The sequence below is a fragment of the Rhea pennata genome, unplaced genomic scaffold (genome assembly GCF_028389875.1).
Source record: "Rhea pennata isolate bPtePen1 unplaced genomic scaffold, bPtePen1.pri scaffold_23_1, whole genome shotgun sequence".
NCBI lineage: Eukaryota > Metazoa > Chordata > Aves > Rheiformes > Rheidae > Rhea > Rhea pennata.
In genome coordinates, this window is record NW_026907675.1 from 4,758,735 (window position 1) to 4,782,188 (window position 23,454).

The following is a 23,454-nucleotide window of genomic DNA, read 5'->3' on the forward strand; positions in this document are numbered from 1 at the left end:
TCATGCAGTGGGGAGGGCCGGGGACCTTAGTCATTCTGGGCTGACTATGGAAACCTCTCTTACTGGTATCCATCAATACAGCCTCCAGGGAAAGCCTAGGAGATGAGTGAGAGTGTAAAAGGCTCATCCATCCCCAGAGTTCTCTGGACAGTCCAGGCATCTGCTTGCCCATCTCCAAACTCACTGAAAGGTCTAAAGGGAGAGAAAGGGAATGGCAGAGACATGATTTTCTCGCTATTTTTGTGAGAACCCCAGGAAGGGCACCAGACAGAGGGCTGTGTGGGAGCACTGCAAGCACAGCTGCCTGTGCTGAGGTCCAGCTGTTGGGCTGGGGTGTGTAGGGAGGCAGCCCTAGAACCCTCAGGAACCACCACAGAGGAGGCAAAGATGTGAGGAAAATGATCTTCCCTGTGCTTTTCCTTTTCTCCTTGAAAAAAAAATGAAAAGAAAAAAAACCCTTCTTCATAGTGTTTTCTACAAAGAGGCTGCAATGAGTGGTTTTTAGGTATCTGCTGAGACTGAACATGGACTTTCTGGAGCAAGTCCAGCAAAGAGACAGAAGGATGATTAGATGATTAAGAGAAAGGAGTATCTGTCATATAAGGAGAGGCTGCAAGTTCTTAGACTGTGTAGGCTGGAGAAGAGAGGGGGGATTTTATCAATGTGCATAAGTATCTGAAGAGCAGGTGTCAAGAGGATGGGACCAGACTGTGCTCAGTGGTGCCCAGTGCCAGGATGAGAGGCAAGGGGCACAAATTGAAACACTAGAAATTCCGTGCAAACACAATAAAATACTTCTTCGCTTGAACTGCTTGCCTGGAGAAGCAGTGGAATCTCCATCCTTGGAGATACTCAGTGCTTAACTGGACAGTGTGCTCCAGTGTGTTCAATGTGTCCTAGGCAATGTGCTCTAAGTGACTCTGCTTGAGCAGGTGGGTTAGACCAGATAGCATGCAGAGGTCCCTTCCAAACTCAACTGTTCTGTCATTCTTTGAGTTTTTCGTGTTTTTTTGTTTGTTTTTTCCTTCATGCAAGATTATATGGCTATTCTTCTGTCAAAAATATTCTTACTTCATCTTAAATCAAGTACAAACAAACATTCTTCTTTTTTCAGGCCTATTTCTTGAAAGCAGGAAAAAGAAAGATAGATGTATGATGGCAATGGAGAAAGATCGATGGGAGAATGGGACATCATCATGGGAGTTCCTCCTGCTGGGAATGTGGAATATTCCCTCACTCCAGACAACACTCTTCCTCCTCTTGCTCATGGTCTACTTGGTGTCCGTGGTTGGGAATATCCTCATTGTTGCACTGGTGGTTGCAGACTGGCACCTGCACACTCCCATGTACTTCTTTCTGGGCAATCTCTCCTATCTGGAGACCTGCTACAGCTCCACCATCTTGCCTCGGCTGCTGGACAGCTTCCTGACTGGGGACAGGACCATCTCTGTTCAAAGCTGTATTGTACAATTCTATTTCTTTGGTTCTTTTGCAGCTAGCGAATGTTACCTGCTGGCCATAATGTCCTACAATCGATACTTGGCCATATGCCAGCCCTTGCTCTATGCAAGCATCATGACCTGGAAGGTCTGTCTCCAGATGGTGGCTGCATCTTGGTTAATGGGTTTCCTTATCTCTACGGCAATCCCTCCTTTCTTATCCCAGTTGAAGTTTTGTGGCTCCAAGGCCATTGACCACTTCTTTTGTGATCTTGCTCCATTGCTGGAACTTGCCTGCAGTGACACTAGGAAAGTCACTCTCATTGCTTTCGTATTCAGCTTCTTGGATATAGTCTTCCCCTTCTTGTCCATCCTGGCTTCCTACGCATGCATCATAGCTGTCATTCGGAGGATCCCATCCAGTGTGGGCAAGCAAAAGGCCTTTTCCACCTGCTCCTCACACCTCACTGTTGTCTCTGTTTTCTACAGTACCCTCATCATTGTCTACACACTGCCCAGAACCCCCCAGCTGAGGCAGCTCAACAAAGTGTTCTCCTTTTTCTACACTGTCCTCACACCCCTTGTCAATCCCCTCATTTACAGTCTGCAGAACAGGGAGGTCAGGGAAGCCATGAGAAGAGTGCTCAGAAAAGCTTTGGCCATCTCCAGAGCTCAGAACATTGCTGTGCCAGGGTCTTAAGACCATGTGTGGTGCATATGTAAACTACCAAGGAGACAATGGGGGAAGATGTTTGCTTGGTGCCAGGAATTGCTCAAGGAGTATGTGAAGCTAAAACAGAAAGGGATGGAAGAGTCCATTAGCAAATATATATATATTAGCATATACATACATTATGTTTAGATATATATATATATGTATTTCTCTAAGTCATCTAATAAAGACTGATGAAAAAAAGTGTCTATATGTGTGCTTATAGGTGGTCAAGATGACATGAGTCCAATCCGACATATAGAGATATGACCCTCTAATAAGCTCAGATAGTGCAACTCTTGCCATGCACAGCAATTTCAGATCTCTGTTAATATCCCTGTTTACTGCCTCTTATTTCCCAGCCACTGAACTTCCTTTCTCATCTCTGCTAGAGCAAAAGGTCTCTTCTCCTTCCTTCGGATAAAATTAACTGTCTCAGTGCTGAGGTGTTGCAAACTATCTCAATATCAATGACTATGCTGTCCTCTGTCAATCTGCTCTAGTGTTTTAAATCACTCCTTTGAAGAGGGAAACTGTGTTGGAGCTCTGCCAAGAGTTTGCCACTTAGCTATGGCAGTCTCCTGGTTTGCCTCCTTGTCTTCCCGAGTACTGACATGCACTGTTGTCTTTGAAGATGCTGACCTTGAAGGCCTGCCAGCTTTCCTGAGCTCCTCAGCCCTTCAAAGCTGCTTCCCATGGCATCCCACCTAGAATTACCTTCCATAAACACAGGTCTTGTCATCTCCAGTCCTGGGTCTGGACACTGCTTTTCCTCTTCAGTCCTTCACTCCTCATCGGATTTGAAACTCCACTATTTCACACTGACTGCAGCTACAGCTGCCACTGATTATCACTTCCCCAGACAGTTCTTCCTTACTAGTGATAGTAGAACCCACTGGGCCTCACCTCTGGTTGGCTCATCCAGTACCTCTGTCAAGAAGATATCTCTGAGACCCTCCAGAAATCTCCTTGTCTGCTTGGGCCCTGCAGGGCTACACTTCTTGAAGATGTCAAGGAGGTTCAGGTCCCCAACAAGAACGAGGGTCTGTCATCCAGAGACTTCCTCAGAATTTCTGAAGAAGGCCTCATCTGCTTCCCCACCACGATTATGTGGTCTGTAACAGTCTCCTGCCACCAGGTCCCATGACAGGCTTCTCCTTCAATCTTTGCCTTCAAGCTCTCAAACAGCCTCTCATTCATTCCATAGAAGAGCTTCTTGCATGGAAGCTGCTTCTTCACAGAATCACCGAATCACAGAAAGGTTGAGGTTGGAAGGGTCCTCTGGAGATCATCTAGTCCAGCTTCCTTGGTCAAGAAGAGTCACCTAAAGCACATTGCAGAGGTTCGCATCCAGGCAAGTTCTGAATATCTCCCGAGATGGAGACTCCACAATCTCTCTGGGCAACCTGTTCCAGTGTCCTGTCACCCTCACAGTGAATTTTTCCTCATGTTCAGATGGAATTTCCTGTGTTTCAGTTTATGCTCATTGCCTCTTGTCCTGTCACAAGGCACCACTGAACAGAGTCTGGTCCCATCCTCTTGACACCCTCTTTTCAGGTATTTGTAGATATTGATAAGACCCCCCCCTCAGTCTTCTCTCCTCCAGGCTAAACAGGCTCAACTGTCTCAGCCTTTCCTTTCTTTCCTCACAGGGGATATGCTCCAGGCCCCTTATTGTCTTTGTAGCCCTACGCTGGACACTCTCTGTAGCTCCATGTCTCGTACTGGGGAGCCCAGAATTAGACACAGTACTCCAGATGAGGCCTCACCTGGGATGAGTAGAGGAGGAAGAGAACTTCCCTTGACCTGCTGACATCGCTCTAATGCCCCCTATGATACCATTGATCTTCTTGGCTACAAGGGCACTTTACTGGCTCATGGTTAACTTGTCCACCAGCACTCTGAAAGTTCTTCTCTGCAGAGCTGCTTTCTAGCAGGTCAACCCTCAATCTGTACTGGTGCATGGGTTTATTACTCCCTAGGTGCAGGGAGTTGCCCTTTTTGAAATTCATGAGGCTCTTCTCCATCCAACTCTCCAGCCTGTCCAGGTCTCAAACTGCTCCCTGCCAGGAGTGCGGTGGACTTCTAGCTAAGCAAATGGGAGTATTCTCTTTCTCCTGAGTTGAATTGCTTGTTGGGCACTGCAGACTGTGCTGAGCCTATCTGGGGTGAGTCAGGAGGAATGCCATTTCCTAAACAGAGGGTGCAGCCCTTTTGGTATGAAAGGCTGCCTCTAGCTGCCACTCTCAAAGGGTATTTTTTTTTCATATAGTTCCAATGCAGTATCTGCCAATGCTGAGAAAGTGCTTTGGACCTCTCTGGTCTCTTTGAATGGCCCTAGACATTTGGCAAATGATTCTCCTCTTCATGACAAAACAGAAAACCTCTGTGTAGACCCCTGATTTGAGGAGAACCCTATTCACCAATCTTTTGGAAACAGATTTTTTTTTTCTTTCCAGAATCACATTCCTCTGTCTATACCTAAAACTAGATACTTCTCCATCTGACTTGTGGCTCCCTGGACAATTGTTGTCAAGGAGTTACATCTGTGGAGCTTTGGGAAAGTCTCTGCTGGACTGTTTGGCCCTGTCCACTCCAGGCACCTTTCATGCTAGGTGATGGTTAGCTCAGTTGTGACATCTACCCTGTGCATGGAGATGCCTAGGGGAAATGAATCCCCCCCGTGCGTTGCTGCACCCTAAACCTCTGCAGTCAAGAAGAGAGCAGAGGGAACATGATTTCTCCCTTCCTTCTCTAAAATGGCTAGGGCTCACACTAGTAAGAGAAAAGACCACCTCCTTTTAGACCTGCAATATGGACTTCTTGGAAACCATAAAGTCTTCTTCAGCCACCATGAAGAAATCTCAGTGGGGATGAGAAGCAAATACCATCTGCTATATTTACTTGTTCTTTTTTTCATTGGCCCAAAAAAATGTAAATAAAAATAAAATGTAGGATAAACAACTCCTACATATTTTTTTCTACAACCAGGCAATTTCCCAAGGTTAATTTTAGACCAAGCTCAGTTGTCATTTTCTGTGGAAAGATAAATTTTCTTTAATATATGTCTAGTGAATCATTTTATTTTACACACTCTCTTTTCCTTTGTATAAAAAAGGAAATGATGCTGTATAGAGATTAACAGCATACATATACCAGTGCTTATAATTAGTAATGCCAGACATTTTTTTTTTGCCGCAAATATATATATATATGCTAATCTTGCTAAAACTACTGATACTTCTATAAGAACATTTTCCATTTGTGGAAAGAAGATTATATCTTCTCTTTTTCTTCCTACAAACTACAAATGTTATTGTCTGCATGAGGTAAACTTGCATTCCTAAAATTTTAGCTAGCCAATAACTCATCTAGCTAAGTCTTCTGCTGCCTACCTCTCCACTGATACCATAATTTGTCCACCTGCCTGGCTGTCTCTCTGTCTATCTATTTTGCAAGGATTTTGATTCTTCTCTCTGATATTTATCCTGCCTCATCTTTGTGTAATTGGTGGCCAGATTTCCAGTCCAGAGCCTTGTCACTAGTTCCTGTCTGTAATCATCTCTATGCCCACCCTCCTGTGGTCACCTCTATCTTGCTGCCTGTGTCTCCTGATCCCATGCCCATCTCTGTCAATTAGGACTGGATCTGTTGCATGGCCACATTTTACAGTCATTTCAGGAATGAGCACATCTTCTGCTAGCCTCTGTCACTCCATGAAGGCTTCCAAAATACCCTTTGCAGTTCTCCAAAAAAAAAAAAAAAAAAAAAAAAGACAAGAATTCTCTTCTGAAAACCAGGTGGCCTGAGGACAATGCCATCTATACATAAAAGTAAGGCAAGCAGTTTTATATTTTTTATCTTCAAATCTCATTTCCATTACTTCATCCTCAGACCCATGAAACTACCCAGAATAGAGCAGGGAGTTGTGCTACAGCATCTCTGGAGGTGAGCTTCTGTATATCCTTTCTTCTACCTCAAAAAAAGCATACAATAGCTCACTTCCATGCAGTGTGTGCATGGGGAATGCCCTGGCTCTGCAGAGATGCTGCTGTAGCCTTGCAGAAGAGATTCTGAGGTGATTCTCAAAGAAAACATTATCCAGACTTTATTAAAAGCATCATGAGTGCTGCTAAAGCAAGAGATGGATTGCTGCAGATACTTTGTGCCCTGATACTCAGTCTTAATTTTAGCTGCAATTGATGATGCCTTTGTGTAGGCGTTTGAGGTTTGGAGATTTTGGAATCTGAGTGAAAGAAAAAAAGCCAAGAGGAAGGTCACTATCCGTAGGGAGTGGTTCTGCTTGCTCTACCAGGTTAATGGCAAGCAGTAAAGGGCATGAGATGGGAAAGCAGCTTTGCCAAATAAGATCAAAGACGGAAAAACAAATGGATCACCATTCTCAGATCACAGGGCAACACACCTGACACCCATTCTGTGACAGCTGCAGTGTAGCTTGACCACCTTTGGACATAGCACAAGGAGATTGGCTTTCCTCCTTCCTAGGAGGACTGTGTGGACCAAGATGAATTGAGATTCCAAAGCTCCTCTTTGCATTCATTGGCTATATGGGAGCTCAGGGACCTTTCACATGGAGACAACAACATGAGAGTCATGCATGCTTGTTTGGGAGATGTTGTGGCATTCATCTGACAAAAGATCAGGACTTCATGGGAGGGCAGCAGGATTTCAGGGCTGGGGTGATGGGGATGTTGAGGGAAGAGGTGATGTGATGGCCTAATGGGCTCAGTTGTGGGAGAGGCTATGGGAGGTGGTTATGAAGGGCCCAGGGCCAGGGCAAATGTATTTTTATAGGGGAATCTATGCCATGCTCAGCATGGTAAGGGGTGGTTCCTGCTCTGGGTCAGAGTGCCTGACAGCACTGTGCACAAAGGGGCACCCAGGATCAGCACACCCTCTCGGGCCCCAGAGATATGGGCAAGGATTTCAGAAATGGTTGGAGCTGTTCTGCTTCCATACTCCTAGTCCTTGGACACTGGGTCCTGTCTGTCAATGAAGATGAAAGCTTTGCTCCCAGTAAGGACCTGGAAGGGGCCTATATTTTACCACTGACCCTCCTCCTCTCAGTAAACTCACAATATGAGGTTGGTGGTGTCTGTTCAGGGCAATCTTCACTCCAGATCTCCCTGCTTGATCCATTTCTGGGAGATCTTCTGTTCTTGCCTCTGAGCTGAAAGGTTTCTGACCATTGAATTCATACTTGTCTTGTCTTCAAGGCAGGAGAAGAGAGGAGGCAGCAGCCCAATGAGCATGGCACAGGCACATTCCATCTTCATAGCTTGCAAGACAGAGACTGGACAAGGAGGCAGACCTTGGGCAAGAGGTTCGGTGGGGTGTGATGGTTGTGGATTGCTTTTCCAAAAGAGTTTTTTTTCTTTGTTTCAGGATGAAAGTGATCTGCCTATGGAATATGACATTCTTTAGGGGTGGGTACTATGTCAGATGATCCCAAAACCTTTGCCATGGAGGTTTACTGCACTGGTGGCAGCATGCAGGAGGTGGAAGCAAGGAGAACCTACAAAGGAGCAATTGAGAAACATGGCCTGAGCATGGAGCGATGGTGTCAGGAAAGCCAAAGCTCAGATTTGAGAGGACATCCTTTGACACTTGAAGAGCTGAAGAATGAAAGAGTTGATCCATTGTTGAATGGAGTGAGTTACTTAATGAGAGTCGACTCACAGAAGGCTGAGGAACTCCTCTGTGATTCCTGAAAAGATTCAAGGAGAAGTAGAACTACTAGGGGTGGATGAGGATTGCATCAGAGATTACTCATGAGAACTCAGCCTCTGAAAGCCATGGGACCTGACAAGCTGCATCTGAGTGTAGTGAAGGAAGGCACCAATGTCCTTGCAAGGACGGTCTCTGTCATTTTTGAGCGATCAGGGCAGGCATACACAATGACTGGCGGAAAGAAAATTTGAAGCTGTCTTCAGAACGAGCCGTTCTTGTCATCATTAATTAATAGTCGAAGGAACAACAGGTGAGACTTCACTTTACTGAGACTTCAGTGTCTCAGCAAATCATGGAGTGAGTCCTCGTGAAACACATTTATGAGCACTTGGAAAAGAATGTGGCTGGCAATAATCAGCATGAGTTTCCCAAGTTTAACTCTTGCCTCACCAACCTTGTTACCTTCCACAGCAGAACAACTGGATTAGTGGAAGAGGGAAGAGCAGTGGATGTCAATTACCTTGTCTTTAACAAGATTTTCTCAAGACATGATTTCTCAAGTCAGGATGTGATGGTCTACATGGGTGGACAACCAGAAGAACAACATTGATTGGGTGACTAGGCACACTGTAGACTGTTTGATGGGTCATACTCTATCTGGGGACTTTTAACAAGTGTAGTCCTTCAGTGGTCTGTCCTGGGATCTGTCCTGTTTTACATCTTTATCACAAACCTGGAGGATGTCTGCAGAAGAGAACAAACTGGGTGGGTAACACCCAATATGCTCAAAAACAAAGCAGACATCAAGAGGGACCTCAAATGTCTTGATAAACAGGTAGCATGAAAATGCATGAAATTCAACAAATGCCAAAGCCTGCCTCTGGGAATTAAAAATCCATTGCAACAGCAAAGGCTGGAGACAGATTACAGGGAGCAGCAATGGCCAGCTGCTCCCAGATGGATAGCCTGCTGGCAGCCAAGTGTGCTAACATAGTCAACAGGGCAGAGACCCCACCAGCCAAGGCCCAGCCCCTCCATATCCAAGGAAGTTGAGCAGGGAAGACCTGGAAATGGTAGGCAGGTTCAAGCAAGACTAGATCATCAGGCAAGTTCTTGCTGACAAGGCAGGTCTGATGTCAAGCTGGGAACGCAAGTCACCACATCAAGATCAGATCCAATGAGAGTGGTCGGGGTCAGACAAAGCCCTATAGCTGCAGGGCAGGTCCATAGAGATGAGGCATGTCCAAGGTCAAGCTGGAAAGTCAGGCTATGAGTCAGAGTCTGGATCAACAGGGCCCATGGCCAGGAACAGGCACACCTGTAACACAGCTGTGGAGAGGCACACCTGCAATGTAGCTCAAGGTGGGACTGAAGATTCAGGGCTGAACTTAAATGAGCTCCTGGGCCTTTGAGAGGGGATGTATTTGGAGGCCCCTAGGGAGTCCGGTCAGAGCTGTGAAGGCCTCTTATTGCCCGCAGGCTCTGTCAAAAGCCTGACCAGGAACAGTTCTGTAGAAAAGAGCCTGGGGATCCTGCTGCACAGCCAAGGCAACGTAAGCTGGAAGTGTGCCCTGGCAGTGAGAAAGGCCAACAGCCTCCTGGGCTGTGTGCACAGGAGCATGGCCAGCAGATCAAGGGGAGTGATCACACCCCCTTACTCAGTGCTCATTAGACCACATTTAGAGTGCCACATCCAGAGCTGAATCCCAAATACAAGAAAGACAACAGCATACTGGAGCCAATTCAGTACATGGCCATTAGGATGCTCAGGAAGCTGCTGCACACAATTCTGTGTCCATGGAGCCAGCAGCTCCTGCCTTCCAGCCAGGGAAGAGGCCAAGGAGACTCCAACAGGACTGAGAGGAATCCTGCCCTGTAGCACCCACTGATGCAACAGCAGGAGCAAAGGAGGTCTCTGAGAACCAATGAGGTAAGAGAGAGGAACAGAAATTGAGAGGAAAGATCAGTAGCTCTGCTCCCTTGCACCCCTTTCATACCAAGCTCCTGTGCCTCAGGGAGAGGTTGGAGAGCCCTCTACCCTCAGGATACAAACCCTGCACCCAAGGGGGACACATCATGGAGTCAGGGAATGTCTCTATGGCTGGGACAAAGTGCTGGAGGCTCAGCCTCTTCCTCCCCACTGACCATTGTGGGGGACCACCTGAAGCCATCAGGGCTCTCTAAACCTGAGTGAGTCAGTGAACAGAGAGTTGGCTGCAGGCAGGTGAGGGGAATCCCATTCAAGAGATCTCTCCTGACTTTGTGTCAGGATTTTTTAAGGAGGCCTGCTGATTATGCAATCTCAGTTTCCTTTACAAAGAGGCAAGTCCCAGCATTTGAGTGACCAGAGTTATGGGGAAAGCTGTATGCCAGAAGTGTTTACAAAGTTCCTAGCAGTTCAACGGGTTTCAGTCTCTTCTGAGGGCCAGTTATGCATTGCTCACTCTCTGCAGTTCCTGGGGAGCGATGAGCTGCAGCAGGAACCTTCAGAGACTTGTTAGTGCTATAAACCCCAGGACACTCTGGAGAACACGGGGCATTCAAATGCTGCTGGAAACTCCCTAGCAGAGCTGCTGGAGGAAGACAGAAAGCACAGAGCAATGCCTGATCCCTGGGTCAGGGTTTGCAGAGAGCTCAGAGAGGAGAAGGACACATTAGAGAAGAGAGAGAGGATGACATCTTGCGCCTTGATCATCATTTCCCAGCACTATCAGCACAGAGGTCATCACCTCATCCTGAGGACTGCAGGTGAAGTGGTGAGGCTTTGCATGGTGGCATCTATGAGTGAGAAAGGGGATGGTCATATTCCTTCCTGGATGTCTTCTACTCTAGCTCCCTCTTCCCTCCACACATATCTTGTGATGCCCTTGTTAGCTGAACAGAATCCTGGGGAGCTTGCTGATGGGTGCGGAGTTAGATGGGTTGCTGGCCCTGAGCCAGCCCAGAGCCCTGCCAAGGGGCACCACTACCTCACCTGGGAGATAAGATCTGGGCAGAGGCCTATGCTTCTCAGGCAGGGACTTTCCCTGGCTGTGCACACAGGCATATCCCAGGCATTCACCACAAACAGGAGGGGAATGAAGCTCTTTCCTGATCTCACCTATGCTCACCATGGAGACACCCACTCCTTCTCCTAGCAGTGCTGCTCGGGGAGCCCTGTGAGCACAGCTGGCAGTGCTGAGGTCTAGCTGCTGGACTATGCCATAAGGCAGCCCCAAAGCCCTCCAAAACCATTGCTGAGGGGGGAACCTATGCAAGGTGAATGATCTTCCTTGTTCCCTATCCTCCTGCTCTTCTGAAAACCTCTCTTCCTTGTACTGGCCAATCAGCCTAGGTGTCCATCTTCCTTCATATCTAGCTCACTTTTCTCTCTGAAGCCCATGTGGAAGCTCTCCAAGAGCCCTCTCAGGCTGTTCTACTGCATGGTGGCATGGACATCAACTGCTCACACCGTCAAAGGAAGCACATGGCCCATTCCTTCCAAAACAAGTGTTCTAGACAGCAGAGATAAGCCACTTGGCTAATTCTCCTCTTTGGAGGAGAAAGGCATCTGACATGATGTGCTCACATAAAGGGATTTTCTTGCCTGGTGAGGACAGGGCTTGCTATTTGGAATAACTTCAGGTGCAGGAGAGACACTGTCACAATGTCAGGGAATGCTTTCTCTCCTATACTGATCATAGAACTACAGAATCACTGATTCTATGATTCTGTGATTCTCTCCTATACCTCTGCCCCAAGAAGAAAATGAGCACTTCTGTGGGGCAGCTCACCTCTCTGGTTCTCCTAGGAAGCCCTTCCCTTTAGATGTATGGTTTAACTTTCTGCAAAAATAAACTAGTTCTCTCATTTCACTAGTCATGGAGGTTATTAAGGGAATACAAATGCAGTCAGAGAAGTGTCAGAGTCATGTTTGTTCTGATAGAAACTTTCTTCATGATTACTCTGTAGAAGAAATGAATAAATAAAGCTCTTTCTCATAGGTATCCTTGCTGGCAAAGAGCAGTGAGGGAGCTGAGGTGCTACATGGAGAAAGGGAAATGGGAGAATTGCACATCGTCAGCGGAGTTTGTCCTGCTTGGAATGAGGAATGTCCCCTCACTCCAGACACCACTCTTTCTCCTCTTGCTCATGGTCTATTTGATAACGGTGGCTGGGAACATCCTCATTGTTGTGTTGGTGGTGGCAGACTGGCACCTGCACACACCCATGTACTTCCTCCTTGGGAAATCTCTCCTCCTTGGAGATCTCCTACAGCTCCACCATCCTGCCCCAGCTGCTGGCCAGCTTCCTGACTGGGGACAGGACCATATCTGCTAGGGGCTGCATTGCACAATTCTATTTTTTTGCCTCTTTTGTGGTTACCGAGTGTTTCCTACTGGCAGTAATGTCCTATGATCGGTACTTGGCCATATGCCAGCCCCTGCTCTATGCAAGCCTCATGACGCAGAAGTTCTCACTGCAGCTGGCAGCAGCATCTTGGCTGGTGGGATTGCTAATCTCCACAGTAGTTATTTCTTTCATATCTGAGTTGAAGTTCTGTGGCCCCAAGGTCATTGACCACTTCTTTTGTGATTTTAAACCATTGCTGGAGCTCACCTGCAGTGACACCAGTGTGGTTATAATTGTAACTTTCTTCCTATCTTTTTTGGATTTAGTCTTCCCCTTCCTGTTCACAGTGGCCTCCTACATGTGCATCATAGCTACCATCCTGAGGATCCCATCCAGCGTGGGCAGGCAGAAGGCCTTCTGTACCTGCTCCTCTCACCTCACTGTCGTCACTGTTTTCTATGGCACCCTCATCATTGTCTACATGCTGCCCAGAACCCCCAGACTCAGACAGCTCAACAAAGTCTTCTCCTTTTCCTACACTGTCCTCACGCCCCTGGTCAATCCCCTCATCTACAGCCTGCGCAACAGGGAGGTCAGGGAGACCCTGAGGAAAGCAGTGAGGAAAGCTCTGGTCTGCACCCAGAGCTCATAGCAGTTGTGTGCTACTGCACACAAAACATTGATGGTTCTGCAAGGTAGTAAACTCAGTACAGGTGATATTATGCTGCAGAACAGTTATCCCTTCAGAAGAACATGACACAGAGAATATTTTTTTAGAAAGCAGAAGGGAAGAGAGTACGGATTTATTTCAGCATTTAAATGCATGGTTCAGAAGAGAATAGAAATAAATTCCCTTTCTTGGTGCCTCCTTTCTAGACAATAAAGTGTGTTACTGTATGTGGGAAATGTTGCAATGATGTGGTGATTTTCTTTTCCTGTGATGACAGGGGATTCATCTGGGGTGCGATCTGAGACAACAGGGAGGGAGATCAGGAGTAGCAGTACTTTCCTGACTGTGGATTCCTCAGATGGGAGCCATCTCCCTCTGCTGTGAACATTTCCAGGGTAGAGGTCAGTGCCTCAGCACACAGCACTTGCTACTCTAATGTCCAGTGGAAATCACAGAATCATAGAATCAGTAAGGTTGGACGGGACCTCTGGAGATCATCTAGTCCAACCTCCCCACTCAGCAGGGTCATCTACAGCATGGTAGACAGGATTGCATCCAGGCGGGCCTTGAAGATCTCCAGAGAAGGAAACTCCACAACCTCTCTGGGCAATCTGTTCCAGTGCTCTGTCACTCTCACAGTGAAGAAATTCCCCCTCACGGTCAGGCCAAACTTCCTGTGCTTCAGTTTCTGCCCATTGCCTCTTGTCCTGTCACACGGGACAACTGAAAAGTTTGTCCTTGTCCCCTTGACACTCTCCTTTCAGGTACTTATACACATTGATAAGATCCCCCCTCAGTCTTCTCCTCTCCAGGCTAAAGAGGCCCAGCTCTCGCAGCCGTTCCTCACAGGGCAGATGCTCTAGCCCTCTGACCATCCTTGTAGCCCTATGCTGGACTCTCTCCAGTAGCTCCATGTCTCTCTTGTACTGGGGAGCCCAGAACTGGACACAGTACTCAAGATGAGGATCACCTTCCTCAACCTGTGGGCAACAGTCTTCCTAATGCACCCCAGGATACCATTGGCCTTCTTGGCCACAAGGGCATATTGCTGGCTCATGGTCAACTTGTCATTCACCAGCACATACTGGTAGTGTTGCTTAAACACATGCTAGTGTCTCCTGACATTTGTGACAGCCTTGAGCCTCCCAGACATCAGGAAGTTCCTAGCAGATAGTGAGGAGAAATAGGGAAGGGACCTGCTGGGACTGGTGCTGTAAATGGATGCTGTAGGTAAACCTCAGGGCATCAGAAAGGATCCTCAATACCAGGCATGGGCAAGAGCACTCATGCCTCTAGGTAGGAACTTCAGTGCCAGGCTGTCTGTGATTCAGCCCATCTTGAGTATGATGGGCACGTGCACTAAGAGTGTTGCCAGCAGGTCGAGGGAGGTGATCCTGCCCCTCCACTCAGCCCTGATGAAGCTATTTCTGGAGTACTGCGTCCAGTGCTAGGTTCCCCAATACAAGAGAGATATGGAGCTACTGGAGAGAGTCTAGTGAAGGACTACTAAGATGATGAAGGGCCTGGAGTATCTCTTGTATGAGGAATGGCTGTGAGAGCTGGGCCTGTTCAGCTCAGAGAAGACTGAGGGGGGGATCTGATCAGTGTGTAAGTATCTGAAGAGAGAGTGTAGAGAGGATGGGGTCAGATTCTTTTCCATAGTGCCCAGCAATAGGCCGAGAGGTAATGGGCACAAACTGAAACACAGGAAGTTATGTCTGAACATAAGGAAAGATTTTTGTACTGTGAAGGTAAGAGAGCACTGCAAAAGATTGCCCAGCAAGCTTCCAGAATTTCCATCCTTAGAAACATTAAAAACCTGCCTGGATGTGACCCTGGGCAACATGCTGTAGGTGACTGTGTGAGCAGGAGGGTTGAACTAGATGATATCCAGAGACCCCTTTCAACCTCAACCATTCTGTGATTCGGTGACTCTGAGAGGGGAGGACAGAGGAGAGGCAGGTGAGAAAGAGCTGTAATGGAAGGTGTCGGGGCTGGGCTGTAGGTAGTGAGGTCACTTGCACTGCAGGATGCTGCTTGGTGAGGAGCAGCAGACTGGCATGGTGAGGTGCTCGAATGAAGGGTGAGGGGCTGCCCAGGAGAGCAGAGAGGTTGTGGGAAGGCCAAGGCAGAGGCAGGGGAAGATGCCTGAGGCTTGTCTGCCCCTCACACTAATCATCCCCTGCTGCTTGTCCATATGGGCACTAAAGGCACTGCCTGGGGAGACTTGCAGAGCCTCAAGAAGGTCCACCTGGCTCTGGGTGTGACAATCAGGGACCCAGGTAGTTTTACGTTCAACCCCGCTGGTGAGGGCAAGGGGCATGAGGAGGTGGGGACAAATCCTATGAGCCAACAACTGCTGCACAGCTGTTGCTGGCAACAGGGCTTTGCTTTTGATGACCATGGGGTCCTCTTTGCTTGGAAGAGATTGAGTCAGCCTGAATAAGCAGAGCAGAAACATCTTTGCTGACAGCCTGGTGAACCTGGTAAGGAAACTGTTACTCTGAGAAGAACTGAAAGGAGAGGATGACCAATAGCAATGAGCACGCTGACCAGTGTGTGCTGGGGAGAGCTCTGAGAGCCAGGACCCAGCTTAGGAACCCACTGCCTCCACCAGCATGACAGACACAAGATGCAGTCTGCCCTTCCTGAGAAACAAGCCAGAGGAACCACCTCCAGCTCCAGGTAATCTGAGAGCAGGACTGCAGGTAGCCAGATGTCATGAAGTGCAGCAGAAATGACCAGACCCAGGTTGTCTGAGACAGAAAAGCTTTATTCCTTGTTCTATGAGGAAACTGCTTGGAAGCAGTCCCTCAGGCCATGACCTCTGCTAGAGTAAAGAAAAGCTCATTGCTGCCCACTGGCCTCCAAGGCAGTTGTGCCTGTGCTGACCCACCTGATGTGCTCATCTGGTTGCCCAGCTGTGATGTCACACTCTCTGATGTCACCATTGCTGGCGACCACCGGAGGAGATGGTCAGGCTCAGGCAGGCTCAGCTGTCTGCCTTCCCCCACCTTTCAAGTCAGACTTGCTCTTTCGGGCTTTTCCACCCACAAGGTGTATTTGGGGAAAGAAAAAAAAACTTCTGACTTGAGATTGAAGGAGACTGCCTCATCCAGCCTCTGGTACAGAAATAAATCTGAAAAAGCCAAAGTTCCTGTTATCTGGAGATGTCAGCCCATGTGAAGTAGCTGTAAGTAGCACAGATGGGTGGAAAGAGGAAGTCTTGACACAGGAGGTACCCATAGCTCTTTGATACTGAAGGATATTTTCATATTTTCAATGTACTTGGAAGGTGAAATTCTGTTCATAGTTCTCCTGGGACACATTCCCCGGGGCTGCAGTCTGTTGCAGCAGTGGTTTTCCTATTGGAAACATCACAGTCTTTGCAGAAGATAAATCTCACCTAGAGACCTAGAGTGCCTTCATCTTCCATCCAGTAGCATCTCAAAGCTGGCGGAGGAGGTGGCTTTGGATGGTGTTTATAAATGCTGGCCTCACTGAGGCACTCTTCTGGTGCAGATAATCCTCCCAGCCTCAAAATCCATTGCTTTGGATCCTCACCATCTCTAGCAGCCTCCCCTGCCTGCTATGTTCCCCTGAGAGAGACACACCAAAAACCTGGCACAGGCACACATGGTCGTGGGAGAGGAAACATGCTGCCATTCAGCTGCTGTGTGGGAACAGCAGTGTGGGAGCACACAGCCGTGCGCTTGCAGGGCAAATGCAGGTGTCCTGGGAAAGGCAGCAGGACATGGAGGCTGCAGGAGAGAAGAGCCCAGAGGGTTCCCTGTGTTACATAGATACATTGGGGAAGTTGCCCCAGGGCCATCATCCCAGGCCAGCCCCACACAACACCCCTTTCCAGTGTTGGCTGCTCCCCCAGCTGTGGGGTGATCCATGGCCAGCTCCGGTGTCCTGCAGGTCTCTGTATCCCAATGGAAGGGAAAAGGCCAGCCTCGTATGGCCTCCCTTCAGCACCACATTCACGGCCATCAGTGCAGCCATGACTGTGGTGAAGGCAAGTGGGCAGACCCAGGCCCATGCAAGTGCAAAGACCAAGGGTGGAAAAGGCAGTGTGGGGCTAGAGAAGGCCCTCCCCCTCCTACCCGTGGGAAGAGAGCTCCCATGTGATGCTGGACTCCGCTTTGGCCAATGGGAGGGGAGCACGGAGTAGGGTGGAAGAGGCAGATGGAGTCTCTGGGAATGTGTGAGGGAGTCTTCCAAAGCCCGGGGCTGAGCAAGGGATCTTTGGATCTTCCTCCTGATGCTCTCCCAGCCTGGCTCATTCTGTTCTGTCCTACGTGCTCTCCTCCCCTTGCCAGTCATGTTGGAGCAGAGGCTGAGGAGCAAGAATTCATGGAATCGCAGAGGAGTTTTGGTGGAAGGAGACCTCTAGAGTTCTCCAGTCCAACCTCCCACGCAAAGCCTTGGACCCCTCCAGCCTTGTCTGGTCCTTGCTAGACTGGACCTGACCCCAGTTACCATTCCCAAACCTGCTCTGCTCTTCTTGTCCATACACTGCAGGGCACCACCTCTCATTGGTGGGTCCCTGCCCTGCCTTCCTGGCACTCTCAGCTCCAGGCTTCCCTTCCTCCCATGGAGTAGCCACACTCTTGCTACACTGCAAAATATCCTCTTTGTAGCAGAAACCAAGTCACAAGGCTCTTCTCACTGACCACCCCCAGGCACATGCTGTCCCTGGAGATCCCCTGAGTTCTTCTGGGGGCTCAGATTCCCCTCCACAAAGATGGGCATCTGTCATCAGCACTGTCACTTATGGGACAGCCTTGGGCAGAAAATTCAGGGACCATTCACCAGCTCCACCAGTACTGGTAACTGACAGATGAACCCTGGATCCAGCTCTCAGTCCCTAAGAAATCACATGGAGACTCCGAGCTTGTCCCCTGGATCCCAGGGAGTTCACAAGCAGAGCAGCAGGCAGTGCTCTCTGGGTCTATTTTGGACTCCATCTTCTGAAGGAAGGCCAGACTTCAGGCACATCATATGGGAGATCCCCTTTTATTACGGTAATGTTATTGTGGAGGCCAAGTCTGACATAAGAGTGCCCAGTGCTTTCTTGAGCTCACAGGAATGCACAGGGAAGCATGAATCTACCACCATCACGTTACAAGACCCTGGAGGCAATATACACACATTAGACAACAGCAGGACAATGTGGAAATGAGGAGAAAAGCTCTGGACAGTGTGGAAATGAAGGAGAAAAGCTCTGAAAAGTCCTGCTGCTGTTGGTGGCCACTTCTCCAAGAAAGCTGCAGCCCCCACACAAAGGCTGTAGCAAGGAAATGGCAGCTGTGCTAGTGAACGAACAGTCCTGAGAACCAAGAGGGTCTTTCCCCACAGGCTGCATCCAGACTCTCCTCCCTTCCACTCCTGCTTTGCCCTGAGTGTTGGATTTCTATAGAGGAAAGGACCAGACCATGACGACAGTGCCCCTTTCCTTTCTTTACTTGGACATGGAGGCTCTGTGAAGGGAGAAAGGGTGCAGAGGCTTTGAAACGAGGCTCCAGCAGAGACAGCCCCAGACTGGAGCTCTGCTGAAATGCCAGCTGCCCTGGGAGTCCAGACTCTGCACCTGGGTTTGTGGGGCACTGGCTGATGCCTTGGTACCACAGGCTGCCTGACACTGGACACATCTTTATCCCTTGCAGAGTGAGAAGCCCAAGCACTGTGAGACTTCATCAGCTCACACACAGGAGGCTTTCAGGCACTTAGACACAGGCATTCAAGAGATGCTTCAGTTTATGACAAGGGTCTTCAACTTATCTTGAAGGCCACCAAATACTCTCGTGGAAAGGAGGGGGCACAATAGCATTCGCTGAGCAGGCCATCAGGAACAGCACTTGTGGCATGAGGAAGCAGGAGAGCAGAGGTACCAGGAGGTGAACTCACACCCTGTCACCCATGGAAGCCAGGTGCACTGAGGGGAGCCTTCACACCCATATGGAGCCTCACCTCACTCACAGCTGCTTTCACAGAAGGTCACCATGTAAGTAATGGAGTTGACAGCTACAGGGACACATCCTGGCATTCTCCCTCCAACCATGGGGCATTAGAACTGCACTTGGAGCCTACTGAGCGAAGTAACCTAGAAAGAAAGAATTGGAGGGTTATTATCTGTTCTGCTGGTTTTACGTAGTCACAAAAGTGAGGGATAAATGTCTCCCCTCTGCAGTGAACTGCAATCATCAGAGCACAGACAGCTGGGCCCCTGGAGAGAGTCAATTCATGTTTTTTTTGGACACAACTGAGACCCTTATCTCGATACTGGGACCTGTTTGAGCTTCCCAGTTTCTGAAAGGCACAGACACACAGGACAAAATCTAGTCTAGGAACATCAAAATTGTCAGAGTCTAGAACACAGGGCAGATAAGGAGGGGCTGAGAGAGCTGGGTATGTTCAGCCCAGGCAAGAGAAGGCCAAGGGGGAATGTACCTGCTGTGCACAGACACGGGAGAAGACTCTTCTTGGAAGTACACAGTAACAGCATCAGTGGCAACAGGGACATCTTGGAGCATGGGAAATTGGTTGGATATGAAGAACACACCTCTTGCATCATGAGGGGGCCAAACACTGGTGCCAGGGCCCAGAGAGACTGTGGAATCTCCACCCTTGTAGATATTCAGAACTTAACTGGACAAAGACTGGACCATCCTCACCTCCTGGGCCATGCCTTGATGAGGCTGTTGGACCCCCACCTCCACAGGTCCCCACCATCGCAGGCTCAATACATCTGCTAGTCTGAGACTGTATTTGGAAGAAACCAGTGGTTTTGGAGTGGCCACTTCCACTGCTGACCAAGACAGGCACCTCAGAGCTACCCATCACCCTGAGAGGCCTGACATTCTGTGAAGCGGCATCTCCACTGTCTGCAAGGCTTTGGACAGGTACAAAGTGGAGAAATGGCTCTGATTCCTTTGAGTAACTCCCCATCTCTCTGAGGGACTGGAATGGCTTAGTGTATGGGGTGGGAAGATGAATGAGGGTCCAGATTCAACAGAAAGTCATCAAGGAACTAGCAAACAGCAAGCATCCTTGCGTTATACGAGGATGCTCCAAGGAGGAAACACAGGCACCAACAATCCCCACATCACATCCCCAAGAAGGACCTCTGCAGCAGGGACACACAAGGGACAGGACAACACGTGGCAGCAGCCAGGTAACCCACACAGTCCTCAAAGCCAGCGATCCATGCCTTCCATTTGCTTCTAATCCTGCAAGGCCTTGCCAAAAGGCACTTCCTCTCAACAGCCAGGCAGAGCTCTGCACCTGTTAACTTACCACCTCGACGAAGCAGACAGGCAGTGCTCTCCCAGGGGCTCAGCAGGCCAGCTCTTCCCTCTCGCTTTTGCCTCACATGCCCTCAAGGCACTCATCCATGCTGATGTCCTAGTGACAGGCCCTTTGCAGCTTCAGTAGAGGAGGCTGAAACTCTCTGGTACCACTCGCCCTCTCAAGAGGCTTGCTCAGGGGGCTCTCAAATGACCATATGGTCACACAGGGACCAGCACACACAAGGCCAGTGCATCACTCTTACACAAGCAGGCTTCCAACAAGGAAAATGGTCCAAGGCTTCCACTGCTCTCAAGCGTTTGCTTCTCCTGTCTCAGCAAGGGCTGCGATTTTTCTCCCAAGCAAAGTCTTAAGCCAATCCAGGAGATTTCAGCATTGCACATGGCACTTGGAAAAGCCAGCAAAGCCTTGGCCTTCAGTGCACCACATGGCACAGTACAGAGAGAGTCTGAGAGTGCGAGCAAAGTCACCCACTGAAGGAGCTGGGGTATGGGAGAGCCAAGCTTCTTTGTCCCCATTTTTAGTGCAAGGAACTCTCCTCTAAACCAGCACAAGGAGGCAGGCTGGAGCAAGGACCACTTCTCCTTCCTCTCTTAGAAAACATTTGCCCCCCAAGACTCAAGGACTTCAAGCACACAAGATCCTCAACAACTGCCCAAAAGCCAGCATCCTCCTTCGAGGGTGGCTGTGCTCACCACCACTCCCTTGGCTCCAGCTACTTGCAGCAATGCATTTAGAGCTAAGTGGGGCTCCTCACATCCACCCAAGGCTCAGGAGAAAAAAACAGCACCTTGCCCATGTCAGCAGTGTCAGCGCGTAACGACACCACACCTACACCCTCAGGCCTGCATCTGGGTTGCTCTCTTGAGTCCCTGGTGCAGCACAGACAGGTCACGCTACAATAGGATGGTGGGGGAAATTAGAGATACTGGAACTGGGAGGAAGAGAGATCGGAGGCATGCAGGCATTTCAGTGCACTCCTCCTTGGCTTGCCTACTCAAAGGGACTCCTTGTCTAGGGAGATCTGGCACAGCAAGGGAAAAGCTCCGTTCAGTTCATTTCCCAGGAACACACCAGCCCCTGTACAAAGAAACCCTCTCCACAAAGCCTTCACTCTTCCAAAGAGCTTCCATCACACTAACGGCCAGCCAGCAATGAGTAACACACATGGCCCTCTCCTCCCTCAGCAAACACTGCTGCAGGGGAAAGCTCTCATGAAGAAAAGTGAGCAGAAAGGGAAAAAGCAGTCTTGGTTCACACTTCAGAGCAAGCAGAAACACTCCCCAGACTTTAGACAGCACATCCTGGCACATCCTGGCAAGAGCTGAGGAAACACAAGGCCTGAACCTCAGCTGGCAGAAGGCAGCAGACTGTCAGCATCTCTGGCTCACAGCACCAGGGCAGCCTGGGCCCTGAGAGCTCAGTCATCTTGCAGTGCTCCTCATCTCCCCAGCTTGCAGCACTTCCCCCCACACACCACTGCTCTCTCCAGACACCTCCTCCTGTGATGAGCACCAAGACACCGGGGTATCGTCTGCGCCCACCACAAAGTACCCCACCACTCTGACACACCACACACCGGCTCCTCACCTCACAGAGGGTTGCCACCCAACATGCAGCTATACATCAGGGATACACAGGGCACACGACCAGCTATGGCAGCAGCTAGGGGACTCTTAGGACTTACCACCCCTCAGAGATAACATCCACATCTTGGAGAAAAAGCTCAGCATGCCCCTGGGGTTTTGATGAGGCAGAGTTTTCTGCAGCACACAGACACTGGATAAAAGACATTACCAATGTTACTGCTCGCACCTTTTCTTAATTCATTTAGAAGCACAAAAATTCTGGCTGGACTCCCTCAGAGACTGGTGCAGGGGTGCAAGCCTGTCCTGAGGAAGAAGCCCCAAGTCAGACGCCAGGTCTGCACTTACAGCCGTGAGGCTGACTCTGGCCCATCAGGGACTCAGGAAGAGATCACAGTCACCACCACAGCCGCGTACCTGACACAGGAGCTGGGGAAAGGCCTGCAAGTGATTCTGGGGAGCATTTCCTGACAGGAGCAACACACGGGAGCAGCGACCATGGGGCTGGAGGCAGCAAGGCCTCAGGTCCCGGGCAGAGGGAGAAGCCGCCCCACAGTGCAGGCGTCTGGCTCCTTCCGCAGGGCTAAGCCACAGGCTGAGCTCCGATTGGCTGGCAGAGCTGTCAGTCAGACACAGCCCCGCCCCTGTCCTTGCAGCCCCAGGGCACTGCCATGGCAACACTGCGCCTCCCCCCCCCCCCCCCCCCGTGTGTGATCCCGCGGCAGCCCCTCCCCTCCCCTTCCCTCCCCTCCCCTCCTCCTGCGGGATGGCGCCAACTTGTGGCGGCAGTGCGGGGTGCTGCGGGGCCTCAGGGCAGCCCCGCGCCGGGTGCCTGGGCAGTGCGGGGCCCCGGGGCCCGGCCGCTGCCCCGCAGGGCTGGGCTCTGCCGCAGGAGCCCCACGGGGCTCCTTGCTGCCCTGCGCCTGGGGGCCGTGCCGGGTGCGGGGGGCAGCCCTGGGGCCTGTGCTGGTGCCAGCCCTGGTGCCGGCCTGGGGGACCTGGTCATGGCCAGGGTGCTGGAGCCCGATGGGAGCGTGCTGCTGCCCCCAGGGCAGGGCAGGGCCGTGTCCTCTCGCCCCTTCTGCCCCGGCCCCCTCCCCACAGCAGCCCTGGGGCTCGGCAGCGCTTGTGCTGCGCCCAGCAGGGCTGGGCCATGGCCAGGCAGGGGCTGCTCTTTGCGGGGTTGGACTGGGCCTCGGGGCAGGGGGGTATCCATAGGGATGAGGAGCTCAAGGTGCACAGGAGCCTTGGGGCTCAGGGCAGCCCCATTCCCAGGACCCAGCAGTCCTGGCTGCCACATTCTGCCCTGAACCAGGCAGCACCCTCAGGCAGGGCTCTTGTGGCAGCCCCCACACTGTCCAATCACCCCACAGATCAGGGCCCACAGCCATTTTTGCAGTTAACAGTCTCTGTGAGACATGTCAGGAAGGAGCCCCTGCAGCCCTTACCCTTGGTGCAAAGCACAGGAGACTTGGGAATAAACAGCTGGAGTCCAAGCTGATCGTGTCAGTGTAGGAGGTCTCCGTCTGCCTTGCTCCCTTGCCCTCAGCTCACCTCTCGATGCAGGGAGGAGGGATGCTCTTCCTGTCCAGTCACCCCAAACTCCTCTCCAACACGTCCCTGCTCCTCTGCCTGTTAGCAAGCAGTCCCAACATGTTCCCGCTGCCTCCTGTCCCTGCTGCTTGCCATGAAGCAGCTCTGAAGGGCAGC

At 50.2% G+C, this 23,454-nt stretch overlaps 2 protein-coding genes across 2 annotated transcripts; both read left to right on the forward strand.

Moving 5' to 3' along the window:
- The first annotated feature begins 1,161 nt into the window (after nucleotides 1–1,161).
- On the forward strand, nucleotides 1,162–2,139 carry LOC134154308 (olfactory receptor 5B21-like). Its single transcript, XM_062601061.1, has one exon. It carries the CDS (start codon nucleotides 1,162–1,164, stop codon nucleotides 2,137–2,139), a length of 978 nt encoding a protein of 325 aa, XP_062457045.1.
- Nucleotides 2,140–11,868: 9,729 nt separating this feature from the next.
- On the forward strand, nucleotides 11,869–12,826 carry LOC134154309 (olfactory receptor 6P1-like). Its single transcript, XM_062601062.1, is given in 2 exon segments — nucleotides 11,869–12,063; nucleotides 12,065–12,826. Coding segments are annotated over 2 exon segments (957 nt in total).
- Nucleotides 12,827–23,454: the final 10,628 nt, after the last annotated feature.

Excerpts from the sequence above, each read along its gene's own strand:
- LOC134154308 (XM_062601061.1), top strand. The coding sequence starts at position 1,162 with ATGGAGAAAGATCGATGGGAGAATGGGACATCATCATGGGAGTTCCTC.